This window comes from Eutrigla gurnardus (assembly GCF_963514095.1).
Source record: "Eutrigla gurnardus genome assembly, chromosome: 7".
In the NCBI taxonomy this organism is placed as follows: domain Eukaryota; kingdom Metazoa; phylum Chordata; class Actinopteri; order Perciformes; family Triglidae; genus Eutrigla; species Eutrigla gurnardus.
The window spans coordinates 25,073,518-25,090,259 of NC_139921.1; the positions used below are offsets into that span (position 1 = coordinate 25,073,518).

Sequence of the window (16,742 nt, forward strand, 5' to 3'; positions counted from 1 at the left end):
ATTGAACACGTCATTCCGTTCAAACGGTCTATATTTAAAGGCTACAGCAGTGTGAGACACAATAAATAAATATCTGGTAGACGAACACGACGTTTAACAGCACTTCACCTTTTAAAGTGGCGTCCCTGTGTGCCCAATAAAGATCCATGTCAGAGCCGGGCTTTTACTCCGAAGGATGTCACCGGAAGTGTTACTGTCTTACTCTGCTTTTTAAAAAAAATCGTATACAAGATCAGTCAGTCCGTGTTTAACAGCATCTCTCGTCTGATTGTTCGAGTGAAACAGAACTCCGTTCAAAAATAGTTGAATTATAAAACAACCTGCTGCTTTACAGTCGAACCTGATCCTGAAAACCAACTGGAGGACTTCCCTGAACCGACACCAAGCTGCTCTTTAATTCGGCGGGACTTAAGTGTTGCTGTGAAAACGAGTCCCGGCTTTTACGGTTGATTTGTAGGATCCGGTTTGGGTGAAGAGGACTCCGCTCTGCCGCTGCAGTACCGCCGTCAGCCCCAAAACAATCAATAAAAACCAGCAGACGTTTGTTTCTTTTCGAAAATGAGGAACGCTTCACGAATTTGCGTGTCATCCTTGCGCAGGGGCCATGCTAATCTTCTCTGTATCGTTCCAATTTTAGTATATGTGCTATCGAAATAACACGATAGTTCAATGGTCCTACGAGACATTTATAGGGGTCTGAGACCCGATCAGCCTTTGTCATGGTGCTACAGAGCGTAGAGACCAGAACGGGACAAAGACTGGGTTCAGGGGCCTCATCTAGACATTAATTAGCGGCTAACATATATCTTGGTGCCGGGCTGTGAGTCCTGTACCAACACTGGCGTCAAGACCAGGTCTGACCCACTTTAGGTTCCGCCAGCGCTGCTGAGGAACTCACGGGGCCGATGGGAACTATATGCAAATGAGCTCTTACGTCAGACAGCCAGGATTGGTGGGCTGAAGCCGAGAGAACCAAAGACCGCCTCTCAGCTGCTCCTCCTCCTCCCAGTGTCCCAGAGACACAGCAGGCTGTAAAAAATGTGAAAAATTAAATTAAAGCATTACATTTCCTATTATGTTATTGTTAAAATAAATTATTAAATTTTTTTAAGCTTTCATTTAATCATTACAACAGTAACAATAATCAAACAGCATGGTAAACATACAACATATACAAAAATACAGCAGAAATACCAGGGGATCAGAATAAATCATAAATTAGTTTGTAAAAATGTTATATAAGATACACAGATTCAGGGTTCTAATAGCATTTTTGTTCTGAGAATTTAAATTTTAGTTAATGTATTGTTTGATTTCATTTTCAAAAATTTTAAATAGTGATTTATTATTTTTTAAATTCATAGTTTGACCAAATAGGGAAGAAATGGCTCTGAATATATAATTGATGAAGGGACTGCCCAGGGATGGCCCGAGGCATAAGCAAACTAAGCTGCTGCTTGGGGCTTGTTTTACATATTAAATAAATGAAACGGGTGACATAAACATCAAAGTATGTACACAAAAGAAAGATAATTCTGATTTAATAGGGCTCCTTAATCATACAAAATGAGCTATGATGTCTGAATGGGGGCCCCTCGGATAAATATCATGGTTTTTGATACATGTAATAATTAATATAATTTATTATATAAAATGTAACATTTGTGTTGACTGCAGTGGTGGTGGGGGGGTAATCAAAATCTGCTTAAGGCCCTCCAGGAGGCTTGGGTTGGCCCTGGGACTGCCAAAAACTCGACGTCATCACAGCGCGACGGCTTCCGATCGGCCGCGGAGTAAACAGAAGCTCGCCACTCCGTTACCGCTTTAAGCGAGTAAACAAAAGGGGGGCGTGTGGTTCTTTTACATTAACAAGCCGGCTTCGAGTCTCCCAAATCATGGGTGTTTTCCTCCGACGTCTCTGGTCTCCACGCACCGCTGTTAACTCGCCCGAAGCGGCCCGACCTTTAGCCGTTTAGCCGCGCCAAGAAGACGAAGCAGCGATGGACGAGCTGCCGCAGCTTCCGCCCGAGGTCTGGGTCTACGTGCTGGGCTACCTGAGCACGGAGGAGAAGCACACGGTCCGCCTCTGCTGCAGGCACCTGCGGCGGCTCATCGACCACCCGGCCCTGTGGCGGGACTACACGGTGGTGCTGTCCGACCTGCGCCGCTACACCTACGGCTTCTGGGGCACGCTGAGCCGCCGCAAGCTCACGCGGGTGGCGGTGCGTCACCTGCGGCGCAAGGAGTGGCGGCGGCTCGTCAAGTTCCTTCCGTCGCTCACGGCCATCGTGTTCGTGGACGGCGGCCGCGTCTACAAGGGCAAGTACCTGGAGAACTTGTCGCGGTTCCCGGATGTGCGCGACGTCGGCGTGCGCAACGCCACCTGGGACGAGCCGATGATCGGCGGCGGCCTGAGCGTGCAGGTGCGCGAGCGGCTGACACACCTGAGCGTGTGCAACGTGCGGCTGCCGTGCACGGTGGAGTTCATCCACTCCGTGTCGCACCTGGACAACCTGCGCTACCTGCTCTTCCACCAGCAGGGGGAGGGCTACGGGCTGGACACGGTGCGGCCGGTGCCCTGCGACGTCTTCCACAACCTGCTGCTGAGCCTGAAGAAGCTGAAGCACCTGTCCTGGGGGATGAGGGGCGAGCCGCCGGAGCCGCTGCCCGACGACTACCTGAGCCCCACGGACCCGGATCTCCCAGGTGAGCTGGGTAGCCCCGCCCCCTGGTCAGCTGTCCTTACCTGCCGAACAGGGCTGCAGCTAATCATCATTTTTGCTCAACTCTTTAATTTTTTACTGAACTGTTCTTTATCTTTACGGAACTGTTCTTTATTTTTATTCAACTCTTTATTTTACTCAACTATTCTTTTTTTATTGAACTGATCTTTATTTTTATTGAACTGTTTTTAATTTGTTTTTACTCTTATATTCTTCTTGTTGTACAGCTCTTTGATTGAAAGCGCTTTATAAATAAATGTAGCATTATTATTATTATTATTATCAGTTAATGCCTTAATTGCTATTCCAATTAAAACATTCTTAAAATAAATTATGACCCAAATGTATTTGATTCGTCCTCGGCCCCGTTAGGACCGCCCCGGTACGGCGGCCCGGCCCTGACCACCCTGGAGCTGGTGGATTACCCAGAAACCATCCTGCCGGAGAACGCCCTGAGGAGCCTGACGTCGCTGCGGTCGCTGACCGTCCGCTACAGGTACATCCGAGACGGCATCGAGTGCCGCCTCACGTCCTGGCTGAGTCCCCTCCAGCAGTTGGAGACGCTCACCATCATCGGTGAGTCGGCATCAATTTATTTATTTTATTTAAAAGGTTGAGTATTATATTACTTAGAAATCCTCATTACAATGACTACATGAAAAGGCCGTGGCAGGACTTTAAAAACCTCTTCCAATCATAAAAGTATCTAAAGAAATACTTGGACAGCCTGCCGGTCTGTCAATGCTTACTTCCTGATGGGTGGGGCTTTGAACAGAGGTCTGAACGAAGGGGGCGGGGCTTTGAACAGAGGTCTGAACAAAGGGGGCGGGACATTGTTGTTCGGCGATGCGTTCAAAATCTTTGTGTATTTTCCAGATGACCTACTCTGCCTTTAAGGTGGTTCCATGTATATGTTTATGTCCTCCCCAGGCGGTAACTCCCTCGCCGTCTACACCACCACCATCCCGTCCAGCGTGACCCGGCTGACGCTGCGCGTGGCCATCACTCTGAAGGACATGGACTCCATCGCGCCCAAAGTGCCGGCGCTCGAGCACCTGGACATCGAGCAGAACCGCTCCAGCGGCAGCCTCTGCAGACGGATCCCCATGCTGTTCCCTCAGCTCCGGACGCTCCGGATACGGTGAGCCACGCGGTGAAACCACACACACACACACACACAAATCACGCCAACCAGTCCTTCTACCCAGAATCCTTTGCACCCTTTCTTTAGAAACGAATAATGGCACTATCGGGACTAGTGGTGGGACAATAGATTATAAATATCGATATGTTAATGATACACTGGCACCAAATATCGATATTTAAAAAATGTATAAAAAATACATAATTATAATTTTTTGTTTTTTAGATTTTTTGTTGTGACTCTAGTGAGGCAAAATGGTAACAGGCTTAATGCATGGAATCAGTAAATAGCACCTGTATATTTTAACAAAATAAAAAAAATCAATAAAATAAGAAATAATTATGTATTTTTTAATTAAAATATATTTAAAAAATGTATTACATTTTTTTACGATAAATTCCTGTTTTTGCATTTTCACTGCTATTTTTTCCTCTCCTTCAGATACACAGACACGTGATGCATATTGTTGATGATTTCTTGCAGTATATCTTAGAATCGCAGTATCGTGATCATTATCGTGGGCAGAATATGGTGATATTACCGTCTCCTCTCTGGTCTCAGGTTTTTCCGCAGAGAGCCAGAGAAGGACCTGCTGAGCCTCCACCGGCTGAGACACCTGGTGCAGCTGGAGCTGCTGGTGGAGCGCTCCTTCATCCTGAGGGACTACCTGAACGGACACCCGTGGCCCAGCCCCTGCGTCCAGGAGCTCATCAACCAGCTCCGGGAGCTGTCGGAGAACCGGATCACCGTCATCACGGCCATGCGCCAGAGGAACCCGCTGCGAGAGTGTGACTGCCTGTGGGAGGGTGACTGAAGAGGGCAGGGGGGGGATTTAATTCCTCCTAAAGACAAGAAGAAGACGACAGAGTCGGGGACAGACAGTTCAAATGAAAGGTATTAAGACGGACGCACTGAAGGTCTTTTCCCTTTAAAATCTTGAATTTTATAAAAAAGAGCCTGAACGTGACCGTTAACGGACAATGAATCACTTTTTTTTTTCTTTTTTAATTTTTTTTTTATGAAGCCCACTAGAATCCCAAACCACGATTCCAGGTCGCATTCGAGTTGTGAGCACTTCAGCAAAATGAATCATGAATGTCAACTTTCACTATAAATCACAGATTCACATTACAGCATCAACAAATAAATACAGTTTGCATATAAAAGGTGAATTGAGGGTGTTAATAATGACCATAAAATTACAGAAAGCCCACTTCCACCCCTCAGTTAGGAAACTTTTAATGTGAAACCTCTGCAGGAAGTTTCCACTGATGTTAAACATTGAAAATTAAAGCCAATAAATTGAAAAAACAAACCTAGAAATTAACTAAAGTTTAAGTTTTGGTTTAATTAGTTTGTGGATGTTGAGATGATCAATATCTCACATGAATCATGTGACTCGTAGCTCTGAATGCACAAACAACCTTCCAGTTGATGAATGCACCTCCAATTTTTCAGGGGAATCTTCTTTTGTTGTATTTTAACTTATGTTTGCAATAATTTACTCGTCCGTTACGGAGTAAACGACCTAATTTGCTCTGTTTGTGCTGCAAAATATCCTGAGTACTTTATTAAACCCGCGGGGAAATGGTACATTAATATTAATTTAATATTAATGCACTGTGGCAAAGTTTAAAAGTAGCAGAAACCTGAACAGACATTTTTCAAACATTGTTTTAATACCGTTATCCAGAGATAGGAGTATGTCGTCGTTATATTGAGGAAACAGGTTCAAGATAACTGAATTTAATAAAATAAATGAATTTGAAAGTCCATTTAGAGCTTCCATAACAATCATTTTTATTATCAATAAATCGGTGTTTTCTCGATTTAATCATCTGGTCTAAGAGATTTCTTAAAGCCCCGTTTGTCGCCAGTTTTGCTCAGCTGACACTCGAAACATGAATCAATGGTTTATTTTTATGCAAGACATCATGATGAGGATTGTTACCATTTTTTGTTTTCTCTCAAAAATGTGTGGTTGTTTAATAGATTATGATCTTGTGACTTAAAAGCCGCTTTTTTTTTTAGCTTTGAAGTGTTTTTGTTGTTTTTTTCCTTTCTTTGCACAGAAGTCGTTGAGACTAGTCATGGGACGATATCACGATAAAAAATTATTCTTATAATCCTCAAAATGTGCTGAAAACATCCTGGAATACATTTTTGTTAAGAATTAAATATTTTGATTACATCACAGATGAGACGCACAGATTTTTTTTGGTGAAAAACAATCTTAGAAAATAAGTCAAATTAATATAATTGATTTAAATTAATAATGAATTACATTATTTATTTTTAAATAGCAACATTGTGTGAGTCCATTTTTTTTCAAATTGTTTTATTATTACAAGAATATTTCCATTATTTAAAAAGAAAAAAATCCTTTTGAGCATTAAAAAAAAAGAAATCTGATATATCGTCCCATCGCTAGTTGAGATGCAGAACTCTCCACACAGCTTTTCTCTCAATAAACCCAAACTCGCCAGCTTCTTGTCACGTTTCTTTAGTTGTTTTTTAAATGTCTTTATAGTGGACATGACTTCTGCTGCAGAACACCATAATGAAATCAGCAGCAGTTTAAAATAAACTTGAAAGTAATTAATCAGGCGTTAGCTTAAAAATGCTATTTTCACCCGACCCGGGCAACCAACACAAACTATACTTTATTTAAACATAAAAAACTAGTTTTGTTAAATTTCAACTGGAAAAAATGGGAGACTCACTCTTCAGAGTTTTAAAGTCCCGACTCAAATACACTCTTTTTTTGTTCACGCATAGCTTTTTTTTACTATACAGTTGTATCAAGGTCAGAAATTGAAACTGTATTAAATGCTGAATTAAATGAAAAGAAAGTGTAAAAACAATTACAATTTATGATTTTAATTTGTTTTCATTTTGTTTCCATTTTGTTCATTTTCTGCTTGGTTTCTTCTGGTTATATGTAGTTTTATCCACAGAGTTTATTTTCATTGTAGATGGTTTTGGTCATAAATACAAAAGTCAGAGAAACTATTCAAAAGTTTTGGGCCTTTAAATATATTTGGAAAAGAGGGAAACATGAGTAAATAAATAAGAAACTGATTGATTGTTTGAGTTTCAAGTTTAGTTGTTTGAGCTCTGGACAAACAAACTAATTATTATTATCATCAATAATTCAATGAATGCAATGTACACATTATAAAATAAATAGTTATTTAATATTCTCAACTATAAAGTATGTACACAACAGACAAAGAAACTATTATGTACACAAGAGTCCGTCCCTTTAAGTGCATCACATGTTAACGAGGGCTTCAGTTCAGCAAGAAATGTGCAAATTTACTGACAGAAAGTCTTCAAAAGGCTTTAAGCTTCTTTAAAAACTGTATGTGATGATGAAGATGAGACAAAGAAACCAGAACCAAAAGCTCTAATGGGGCCTTTCCACCACATGGACATCCTCTTGGGACCAAGACCTCTTGGTCTAGATGTAGTTCCAGGTGCAGGGGAAAAAAATAAAAAGAATAAATAAATAACTTACTGATGGTTCAGGATCCGTCGGGCTGGAGGTTGCAGGTTCTGAAACACGCCGCTTTTCTCACAAAACCAGGAAGTTCTGACGGATTTCTTGTTGTTTATTTACAATAAAACAGAACTGGAGTTTGTTGTCGACACTCTAACAAAAAAAAAAAAAGAGAGTATCTGTTGACTGTTTTTATGCCAGTTGGGCTCCAACATCTCATCTTCAAGGTTCTTCGGATGTGGTGGAGATGCACCACAGGGACGATTGAGTTCTCCAGTTCGGTTCCTCCTGTTCCTCCAGTTCTAGCTCTTTGGTCTGAGACGTTCGCCCCGTTAATCCTCTGAGATGTAGATCTCTCTCTGCAGGATCGATGGCCTCAGAACTCCTGCAGCAGCGTCAGCGGCTCCTCGGAGTTCAGCACCATCTCTTGCTTCTGTCCGTAGACGCCGTGCTCCACCGTGGCGTCCGCCGCCTTCGCCCACTTGGCGGAGCCGGACCCCAGCTCCCTGCAGGCGGACGCCAGGGTGGAGAAGAGCTGGGCGCCCCACCAGAGCTCGCAGCCCCCTCGGGACTGGACCCTCCTCTGGGGGACCGGCTCCCCGAGCAGCGAGTCCTGGGGAATCAACAGAACGCTGCCTGGGAGGTCGAGGACCGACACCGAGTGTCTTCGGCCTTTACGGAAAAGCTTGGTGGTCATCAGACTGTTGGCTGTTGACGAGAGGACAAAAATAAAAGCTGAATTTACATCAATAATCACAACTTAGATGAACCGATGAAGAATAAATGAGAATTATTCACAAGCGATTATTTATTTTCATCTAAATATCCGTTTGTATCTGGGAAAAACGTGTTTGCATAAAAATAAAGACGCATTTTATTTTGTAGAGATCCTTAAAAACACCAAAACTCGGCTCTGAACCGGAACATCACAGCTGTTTGTTTAGGTTTGACTTTTTCATATTTTATTGATTTCTTTTAAAGGTTCCAGACTTCACGTTGGATCTTTTAATCCCTCATGAAGCTTTGTGTTATTCGAGATAATCGGGGTTCTGGTCTCTTCGCAGAGTCCAGGATGGAAACTAAAGGGGGGTCACGATCCAGACTATGAGACTCTGGAAGGACCTGCCTGAGGAAATGAGACTGTCTGAGTCAGAAAGCATATCCTGATTTCATCCTGATTTGCCTGCTTATTTTTATTGTTGATTATTATAAACGTGTCATTCGTGTGTTTTCACATTCACCTTGGTGTTTTTTAATGAAGTGCTCCAGAAATAAAGTGTATTCTTATTTAGTGAAACCCGTCTCACCCATCTGATGAGCGACGTCCTCAGTGGCTCCGTGGAAGAAGCAGACGTAGACGACGAGCCCGTCCTGGATCTGAGAACAGAGACACCGAGTCCACTCAGAAAACTCAACTTCATGATGCAGAGAATGATATTATTATCTGTCTGCTACGAGCAGCATGTTTATATGCAAACGTCATAAACAAATCACACAGCACAACATATGAAACTCTTATACGCCTTTAGCTCCGGAACAGATCTAATAAATAGACGAATACAAATGAAGCTAACAAATTTAAAATGTATATAACATATAGATGAATACAATTAAAATTAATCCCACAAATTAATAAGAATATCAATTTAACAAAATAGATGAATGAGATAAAATAAATCCAAGTACTAATAAATGGATGGAAGACATTAAATACAAATTATTCAAACAAATAAATAAAAATAATATGTATCTTACTAATAAAGAGGATTCCAGCTAAGGGTGTTTTATGTCTGAATCTCTACCGTCACCGGTATGAAGTTAAGAAGCAGAACAATTATCTTTTAAAAACAAACCTATTATTAGCAGAGGCTTATTTCTTCCATGAAAAGTCAGAGGTGTGTCAAAGTTATTAACAATTCATCCTCTGGGGACCATGAATGTGTGAACCAGGTGGAAAGCCATCCTGCAGTTGTTGATATACTGTATTTTTGGGCCAATAGACGGACAACAAATGAACACACACACACACACACCTCCGCCCACTGAGCGTCGGCGCCGTCCAGCGCTGGTTTGATCTTAACCTTCGCCCTCCTGCACTGCTGGATCACCACCCTGGCCTGAAGCCTCCTGAGTCTCGGAAAGGGAGCCGAGCTGCTAATACACAAATATACAGTAATACTACTACAACTACAAGTACTATAAAGACACAACGACTAACTTAAATAGGTAAAATCAGAGGGACAGTGTAGTCCCTCTCTGCTGGCCACCAGGGGGCGACTCCTCTCTGGTTGTATAGAAGTCTATGAGAAAATGGCCCTACTTCTCTCTGCTGGCCACCAGGGGGCGACTCCTCTCTAGTTGTATAGAAGTCTATGAGAAAATGGCCCTACTTCTCTCTGCTGGCCACCAGGGGGCGACTCCTCTCTAGTTGTATAGAAGTCTATGAGAAAATGGTCCTACTTCTCTCTGCTGGCCACCAGGGGGCGACTCCTCTCTGGTTGTATAGAAGTCTATGAGAAAATGGCCCTACTTCGATGTATTATCTTGATGTATATCACTCAGAGCTGCTTAATAATAATTTAAAGAAAAAGATGAAAGTCTGGAATCTTACAATAAGGGGCCTTTAGAGAAAAGCAGTCGGTATCTGAGCCTACCTGTTCACACTGGGAGGGGGTCTGGCGGTCTGTGCCGGGGCAGAGCCGGCGATGGTGAAGACGGGCCAGGGTTTGCTGCTCGTGGCCACCACGGGATCCAGACCACAGCTGGAGCTCCTCTTGGCTGAAGAGTCCGCCTCCAGGTCTGCCTTTCTCTTCAGCGGGCGGCAGACGCCGCCTCGGCTCCAGGTTCGGCTCTGGACCTCCAGTCCTGTCACTGCTTGTAGAGGTCTGTGTTTCCCTGCAAGATCAGGTGGAGGGCCTGGTGGTCCGGCTCTCGTCTCGTTCAGGTCCTGCGTCAGGTCCTCCTCTGGCTGAACCGGGACTCGGCTCTCGGCGTCGGAGCTCCTCGTCTCCTTCTGGACTTCACCCCGCGGAGTCTTGACAGGCCAGAGTCTGTCCTTGAAGGGGGCGGTGGGAGTCCTGGGCTGGAGGATTATGGGAGTTCTGGTCTGGATGTTGATGGGAGTTCTCAGGTGAAGGAGGATGGGGATTCTGGGCTGATGGCTGACGGGAGTTTCAGGGGGGTTCTCCTAGGATCCAGATGAGATCAGTGATTAGTTTCTCTCTCTCTCGTCGTATGACGTGTCAAATCCTCCACATACGATTGGGCCTCTAAAAAAGTGGGCGGGCTTAAGGACTTACAGTCTTAAGTCGTGACGCCGACAAATCTACAACTCCGTCCTCTGAGAGCGTTGCTGGCGGCCGCTCTTCATCATCGTCATCATCGCTGTAACCATCGCCATCCTTCCCGCTGTGAGACGCAACGAGATGGAGCACTCAGAGGACGCACAGTGTTTCTATGGTAACAGGCAGACACACTCACCTGTCTCCATCATCGGGTATCTGTGATGTCATCGCCTCCAGAAGAGACTCCCCTGCTTCTGATTGGTCGTGGGGCTTCTTCCTCCTCTGGCAGCACTGTGAGCAGCTGTTGATCCACCGCACCACGTCAGACCTCATGGTTTTCCAGAAATACCTGATAACGGCGTGACGTTAAATATCCAGGGTTAAAAAAATGCATAGTACTTTAAAGTAAAACTATTCTTAATTTAAACCTATTTTTAAATTAGAGAAGTATTGCAGAATTAAAGCGATGGTCTACATTCTGAAAATCCGTTGAGCCTCTGAGACAGATTTGAAAAAAGCATCCTGCCCCCCAGGCGATAAAACTGACGTTTCTGTCCCGGTCAGTAAAGTATCATATCATATATAAACTCACCTCTCGTTGAGCAGCCTGAGACACTTGTTGACGTCGAGGTGGTTCAGCTCGTTGTGATAATCCATCAAGGCGGCTTCGACCCGCTGCCGGCTCCTCAGGACCAGAAGGGCCCGATCGCCCCTCCACATGTGGAGCTCGTCGTCTGGGAGACCGGGGGAACACATTCACTGTATAGTTAACTATCGCATGCATGTTAATGTCTCAGACGTTGTTTGTTAAAGCAGAGATCTTCAACAATGGGGGGGTCCGGGACCTCTAGAGGGTCCGCAGAGTTACTGCAGGAGGTTCCATCCCAAACTTTTTTTCTTCCAAAAATGTAAATGTCCAAAAATGCATGAATATAACTTATATTAAGCAAATCGTCCTGTTTGTTTAATTTTATGTTGAGAAATCTGTCAACAATTATTATTTTAATGGCTTAGAATTGTATCCATCCATCAATACAACATACTGTTATACATGGAACTATAGGCTGCACTACACATTATTATTGGCCGGTTTAATAAGGAACATTATATGATATGTAACAGGGTCTCCACCAGGTCTCTATAGACCTTGGGGGTCCCTGCACCGGGTTTCTATAGGTCTTGGGGGTCCTTGGTCTCAAAAAACTCCTTCTACATACTTTATATAATAATAATAATAATAATAATAATAATAATAATAATAATAATAATTCATATTACTTGTATTGAAAAACTGAAATACAACAATAAAATAAAAGAACATTTTCCGCCGCAGAGTGAACAAAGTCAAATGTTGTACTTTTTTGGGCACAAAACAGCGACCTGAAACATATTCTTGAATGTATTTATTTATCTTTATGATCAAACCTTTGATGGCAAACTTCTTGCAGAACCTCCTGAAGGTGTTCTTCTCCACGTAGCTCAGTCCCGCCGGATAGGTGCGCGTGCTCAGGTAGCGCTCCACCGCGTCATACTTGGCGAAATAGGCCTGTTCACACATTGGAGGGAACGCTTTATACGTATGAAACCCCAATAATAATAATAATAATAATAATAATAATAATCATCACCTCCTCCCCAGCAGACGGCTGGCTCGCCCCTCTGGACGGAGTCTGCAGAGGAAACCACACAAGTGAGTTTACGGTCATTCCACTCGTTGTGATGTCACGTCAGAGGAGCCCTTACCGCCGAGTCGCCGTGGACAACGAGCGTGGGCACGGCGTCCGGGTGGAGCGTGAGCTTCTCCCCGCCGCGGTGGAAGCAGTCCTCGGTGAAGTGCGTGGAGCAGACAGACGAGCCGAGCCGAGGATGCCAGTTGGGCCGTCCGACGGCCTTCAGCCACCGAGCCAGCAGGGCGTCGTCGTTCAGGGGGAACCTGCAGACAGAGGACGGGATATCAGGATCTGTTTTAAAATGTCAGTTTTCAGTTAATTTGGTGACTATTTGAGGTTTTTGACACAACATATACATGTAGAGGCCTGTATGAGGGTGTATTAGTTACTTATGGAAGGTGAGGCCCAGGCCTCGCTCCACCGGCCCACAGCAGTTGGTGCAGGTGGAGACGCTGCAGCGGAGCCACTTCCTCTTGGTCCTGTTGAGGCAGGTGTGGCAGCTGGAGATCCAGCGGGCCAGGTCCCGGGTCATGCTGGCCCAGTAGAACTGCTTGGATATCTCCCGCTGGCAGATCCCCTGGCCGTAGTGACCCTGGTTGTCGTGGAACTGCTGGAGGATCGAGTTCACCTGCGAGTCAGAGAGCAGGGATTCATACAGGAGAGTTTCAGATCCTCATCATACAGGATTCATGTGGACTTCCTGAAATCATACAAACCTCCGCTCTGCTGCGCGGGACTCTGAGAGGAGGACAGACTCGCGTATACATCAAGACTCCGTCTGAAACAGAGGAGACATCTTCACCTTTTCCAAAGTCAAATTCAAGCACTTTCCAAGCATTTCAAGGTGCATTTCCATGCTTTTCCAGCACCTTCCAGCTGTGGTAAACTCCATATTGTATCAATCCAATGGTCAGTATTCAGTCTACTTATTATGTCACTTGTTCATCACATTAAATGAGATGTTATTGTCCTCTAAGCAACCAACATGATGTTTGGAGACAGCTTTTTACAGAAGGACCACAAATGAAAGGAAAACTAATCCCACTAACAGATCCACAGAAATATAATCACCAACTATTTTCATTATCTGTTCATCATCAAAAGTCATTTTTCATGCAGAAATGTCAGAAAATGCTGTTTTCAGTCCCTCAAATATGGAGATCTTCTTTTCTCTGTTCTATCATAGATGTCATCACATAGAACACACATTTCAAGCACTTTATTCTTCATCCAAGCACTTTTCAAAACCTTGAAAACACCACACTAAAAATTCAAGTGTTTTCAAGGATTTCCAGCACCCATACCAACCCTGGATCGTTCTACAGGTCCAATAATCTGATTCACTGCTGGGTTTGACTGCCTCACCTTGCAGGCCGAAGCGCTTGGCCATCCTCTTCAAACCGCCTCTGGCTCTCTTGCTCTGCATCGGTAAAACTCTGTGGCTCAAATAACTGCAACATAAAAACCACTTAAACTCAGTTCAATCAAAACAAAATGTGTAATAACGTATTGGAGACGTTGTCAGACGACGTCCTTACTTGGCTATCTGGTTGTAAGCCTTGAAGCTCGGCTCAATGACCGTCTGTCTCCTCGTGTGCTCCGCCGCCGCCGTCTGGACCTCCACGGAGTCCGGATCGGGACCCGGGAGGCAGTACTGGTGCTCCTGCAGCTCCGCGGCGGTCTCAGAGGGGTCAAAGGCCGGCTTGGAGGGGACTGTGCTTTCTGCGCCAGCTGTGGAGAGGAGGTCCTCCAGGGCGTTGGAGTCCAGGAAGTTCTCGTCTGACGGGACGGGAACCTGAAAACCAAGATACCTTTTTCCACAAGAGTCCACACCTTTTTAAGTGTTTTTCATTATGTGCCGTATGTTTCTCACACCTTGTCCTCCTGCACCTTCACAGACATGATTGTGGGCACGGCGTCCGGCATCAGAGTCAGCTGACCCTCCTCGCTCAGTGTGAAGCAGGACGGCTCAAAGTGTCTGGAGCAGAGGCAGGAGTTGGTGCGAAGCGAGCCTTCGTCCCTCTGAGCCACTAGCAGCCACCTTCGTCGACGCTCTGCTGCCTTCGGAAACCTACGGGACAGTTTTCGTTTTTCAAAACCTGAGTCCAAGCCGAGCAGAAGAAGAAAAGTCTGCCTGTGGAGTACTGCAAGGCACCATCTTAGGTCCACTTTTTTATTCAAATTTAATACACTTCCTTTGGGTTTACATTCAATGTTATGCAGATGATACTCTGCTATACCTTTCATTAAAAACCTGGTGATCCAGTGTTGGATATTGTATTTTTGTAATTTTATTGGCATTTATTGTTAAATAGGTGAACAATATGATGTAAAAGGGTTGAAAAAAAAAAAGACATTTCTGCTGTAACTTTAATGTGTCACCATGGCGACTGACCTATGGAAAGTCAGCTCAGGGTAAACGTAGCTGGAGGCATCGCAGTCGTACGCCAGGCAGAAGTGGACCGGCGGGGCGGGCGGTTCGGCGGGACCTCGGCTCCGACAGACGGCACAGGCCTTGATCCAGGTCTTCACGGCCTCCGTCACGCCGACCCAGTAGTACATCAACTACACGGAGGACGGAAGAGGAGGACGAATCCTTTTAGACGGTCACAATTTCCATCACGTCATCGAAAAAAAAAAAACTCATACCATTATCTCCTTCACTGCCCTGCCTCGGCCTGCGTGGTTGTTGTTGTCATGGTAACGGACCATGACCTCCTTCACCTCCTCCTCGCTCCTGACAACTTGGAGGAGGCGGCCTCGGTAAGCGCGCCACAGACTGCCATCTGGAGGACGGAGGGTGGAGCTACATCGGTTATTTTCACTGTGGTGGGAAGTAACTAACAAATTTGTACTCCTCAAGGACAAATTTGAGATACTTCTACTTTCATTGGCTATTTCCAGTTTTACATTACTTTATACTTCTATTCAACTACATTTATTTGACGGCTTTTGTTACTTTGCATATTCAGACTATAAATACAAAATATAAATATTATTTAAATACTATGACAGCAGTTTATAAAGTAGCCAAACGTAGTATTCTAACACGTACATCCAACAATAATTACAATCCAGGAATATAATTTTTAATTATATAATATCATATTATTCTGGCTTAAGCCATGCAGACAGTTTGTATTTCATCCAGTTTTTTCCAGATATCTGTAGATTTTGGGTTTCTTTTGTTTGTGGTTGGACATTTCAGCGCAACCGGACCGTACACGGAGTATAAATACCTTTATAGATGAAGTGTTTGCAGGCAGCTCGGGTTACTTTCTTTGAGCTCTTGGATGCGTCTGCAGGATACGTTCCCGTCCGCATGAACAGCTCCACCTTGTTCAGGAGGTCAAACGACGGCATCTGTGAGGGACGAGACCAACACGGGGAGGTAATCAATAACAGATCTGTCAATCAAAGATTAACACATTTATGAATTAACAGGATTAAAATTAGGTTCTATTAACCGTTTGAGAGTTATAAAGTACACACATCCAATGAAGAACTAATAAGGTCAATCAAATGTGTGCTTAATTTCCCACATTTTATATTGCAAACTGTTTTCTCTCACATCCCATTGGAGCTCCCCTACAATGTGAAGACCATGCCAGTAATGACAAATTAAACAAATGATCAATTGGTAGTTTGTTAATTATTAGATATGAGTCCTAAATGTTGTCTTTTGTTGCCTTAAATAAGCCTACAAGTCAACATTTGCTGACTTTTCTCCATTTCTTTTTAAATTAATCTCGAGTTTGGACAATCATTTAGTCAAAACTAAGCAAATTTTAAAACGGCACATTGGTGTTTAACGTTAACATTACTTTTTTGACAATATGTTAACAAATAATCAACCAAGATACACAGCTATCGACAGGTAGATTAATTAATGATGCAAATTAAATTAAATATCACTGTAAAACATATATACAGACTACCGCCATGCCCTTAAACACCACACAATATAACACTGGTGTCATTTTCATACGACACAGTTATGACGAACGTCGCTATTTTCTCCAAGTAAAAAACGGTTAGAACATCTTGCGTCCGGGAACACAAATCCTCGTAACACCGACGTCAACTTTCGACAAGACCTCAACTCACAGCGCGTTATTTTTAGATTCAAATCTTCGCATAAATTACTTAAATGAATTCACCTTAGCTGAATGTACGCAACACGTTCGCCAAAGTATTACATTTTAGGTCAAAGTAGTCGCTAAAACGAGCGTTTGGTGGTCCGCACATTTAAGCTAGCGGCAGCGACCTTGTACGTTCCGGTTTAGAACTTTTCAAAATAAAGGTTTTAAGATTTAAGGACTTTACTTTTATCCTAATCAGTGTAAATCTAAATATATCAATTGATTGATACGAGATGTTGAACTACTATATAACACTTGTTTATGTTTTCATTGTGTA

The 16,742-nt window shown here is 43.8% G+C and overlaps 2 protein-coding genes across 5 annotated transcripts; one reads left to right on the forward strand and one right to left on the reverse strand.

The window, feature by feature from the left end:
• The first annotated feature begins 1,795 nt into the window (after window positions 1–1,795).
• LOC311015667 (uncharacterized protein) lies at window positions 1,796–4,696 on the forward strand. Its single transcript, XM_084013056.1, has 4 exons — window positions 1,796–2,706; window positions 3,096–3,299; window positions 3,654–3,864; window positions 4,429–4,696. The coding sequence occupies exons 1-4, from the start codon at window positions 2,001–2,003 to the stop codon at window positions 4,679–4,681; spliced, it is 1,374 nt and encodes a 457-aa protein (XP_083869182.1). The 5' UTR covers window positions 1,796–2,000; the 3' UTR covers window positions 4,682–4,696.
• On the reverse strand, window positions 4,544–16,592 carry LOC311015652 (uncharacterized protein). Of its 4 annotated transcripts, XR_014597385.1 has the most exons (20): window positions 16,484–16,592; window positions 15,563–15,686; window positions 14,973–15,109; window positions 14,719–14,888; window positions 14,199–14,394; window positions 13,862–14,118; window positions 13,689–13,774; window positions 13,040–13,101; window positions 12,713–12,951; window positions 12,397–12,586; window positions 12,282–12,323; window positions 12,079–12,199; window positions 11,246–11,387; window positions 10,850–11,002; window positions 10,669–10,777; window positions 10,024–10,556; window positions 9,403–9,523; window positions 8,677–8,746; window positions 7,388–8,077; window positions 4,544–4,677 (listed from the first exon to the last, which is right to left on the reverse strand). XR_014597385.1 is itself a non-coding variant. In XM_084013036.1 (19 exons), exons 2-19 carry the CDS (start codon window positions 15,684–15,686, stop codon window positions 7,746–7,748), a joined length of 3,081 nt encoding a protein of 1,026 aa, XP_083869162.1. In that variant the 5' UTR covers window positions 16,484–16,592; the 3' UTR covers window positions 5,537–7,745. The 4 variants fall into 4 exon arrangements, 3 of the variants coding, with proteins under 3 accessions (XP_083869162.1, XP_083869160.1, XP_083869161.1); XM_084013036.1 differs by lacking the exon at window positions 4,544–4,677 and having other exon boundaries at window positions 5,537–8,077; window positions 9,403–9,520; XM_084013034.1 differs by lacking the exon at window positions 4,544–4,677 and having other exon boundaries at window positions 5,537–8,077.
• Window positions 16,593–16,742: the final 150 nt, after the last annotated feature.

Coding starts and splice junctions, on each gene's coding strand:
- LOC311015652 (XM_084013034.1), bottom strand. CDS start 15,686: ATGCCGTCGTTTGACCTCCTGAACAAGGTGGAGCTGTTCATGCGGACG. Junction 12,952..13,039: donor TCCCGCGCAGCAGAGCGGAG/GTTTGTATGATT, acceptor TCTGACTCGCAG/GTGAACTCGATCCTCCAGCA. Junction 11,388..12,078: donor CAAGAAGTTTGCCATCAAAG/GTTTGATCATAA, acceptor CCGGTCTCCCAG/ACGACGAGCTCCACATGTGG.
- LOC311015667 (XM_084013056.1), top strand. CDS start 2,001: ATGGACGAGCTGCCGCAGCTTCCGCCCGAGGTCTGGGTCTACGTGCTG. Junction 2,707..3,095: donor CACGGACCCGGATCTCCCAG/GTGAGCTGGGTA, acceptor CGGCCCCGTTAG/GACCGCCCCGGTACGGCGGC. Junction 3,300..3,653: donor GGAGACGCTCACCATCATCG/GTGAGTCGGCAT, acceptor TGTCCTCCCCAG/GCGGTAACTCCCTCGCCGTC.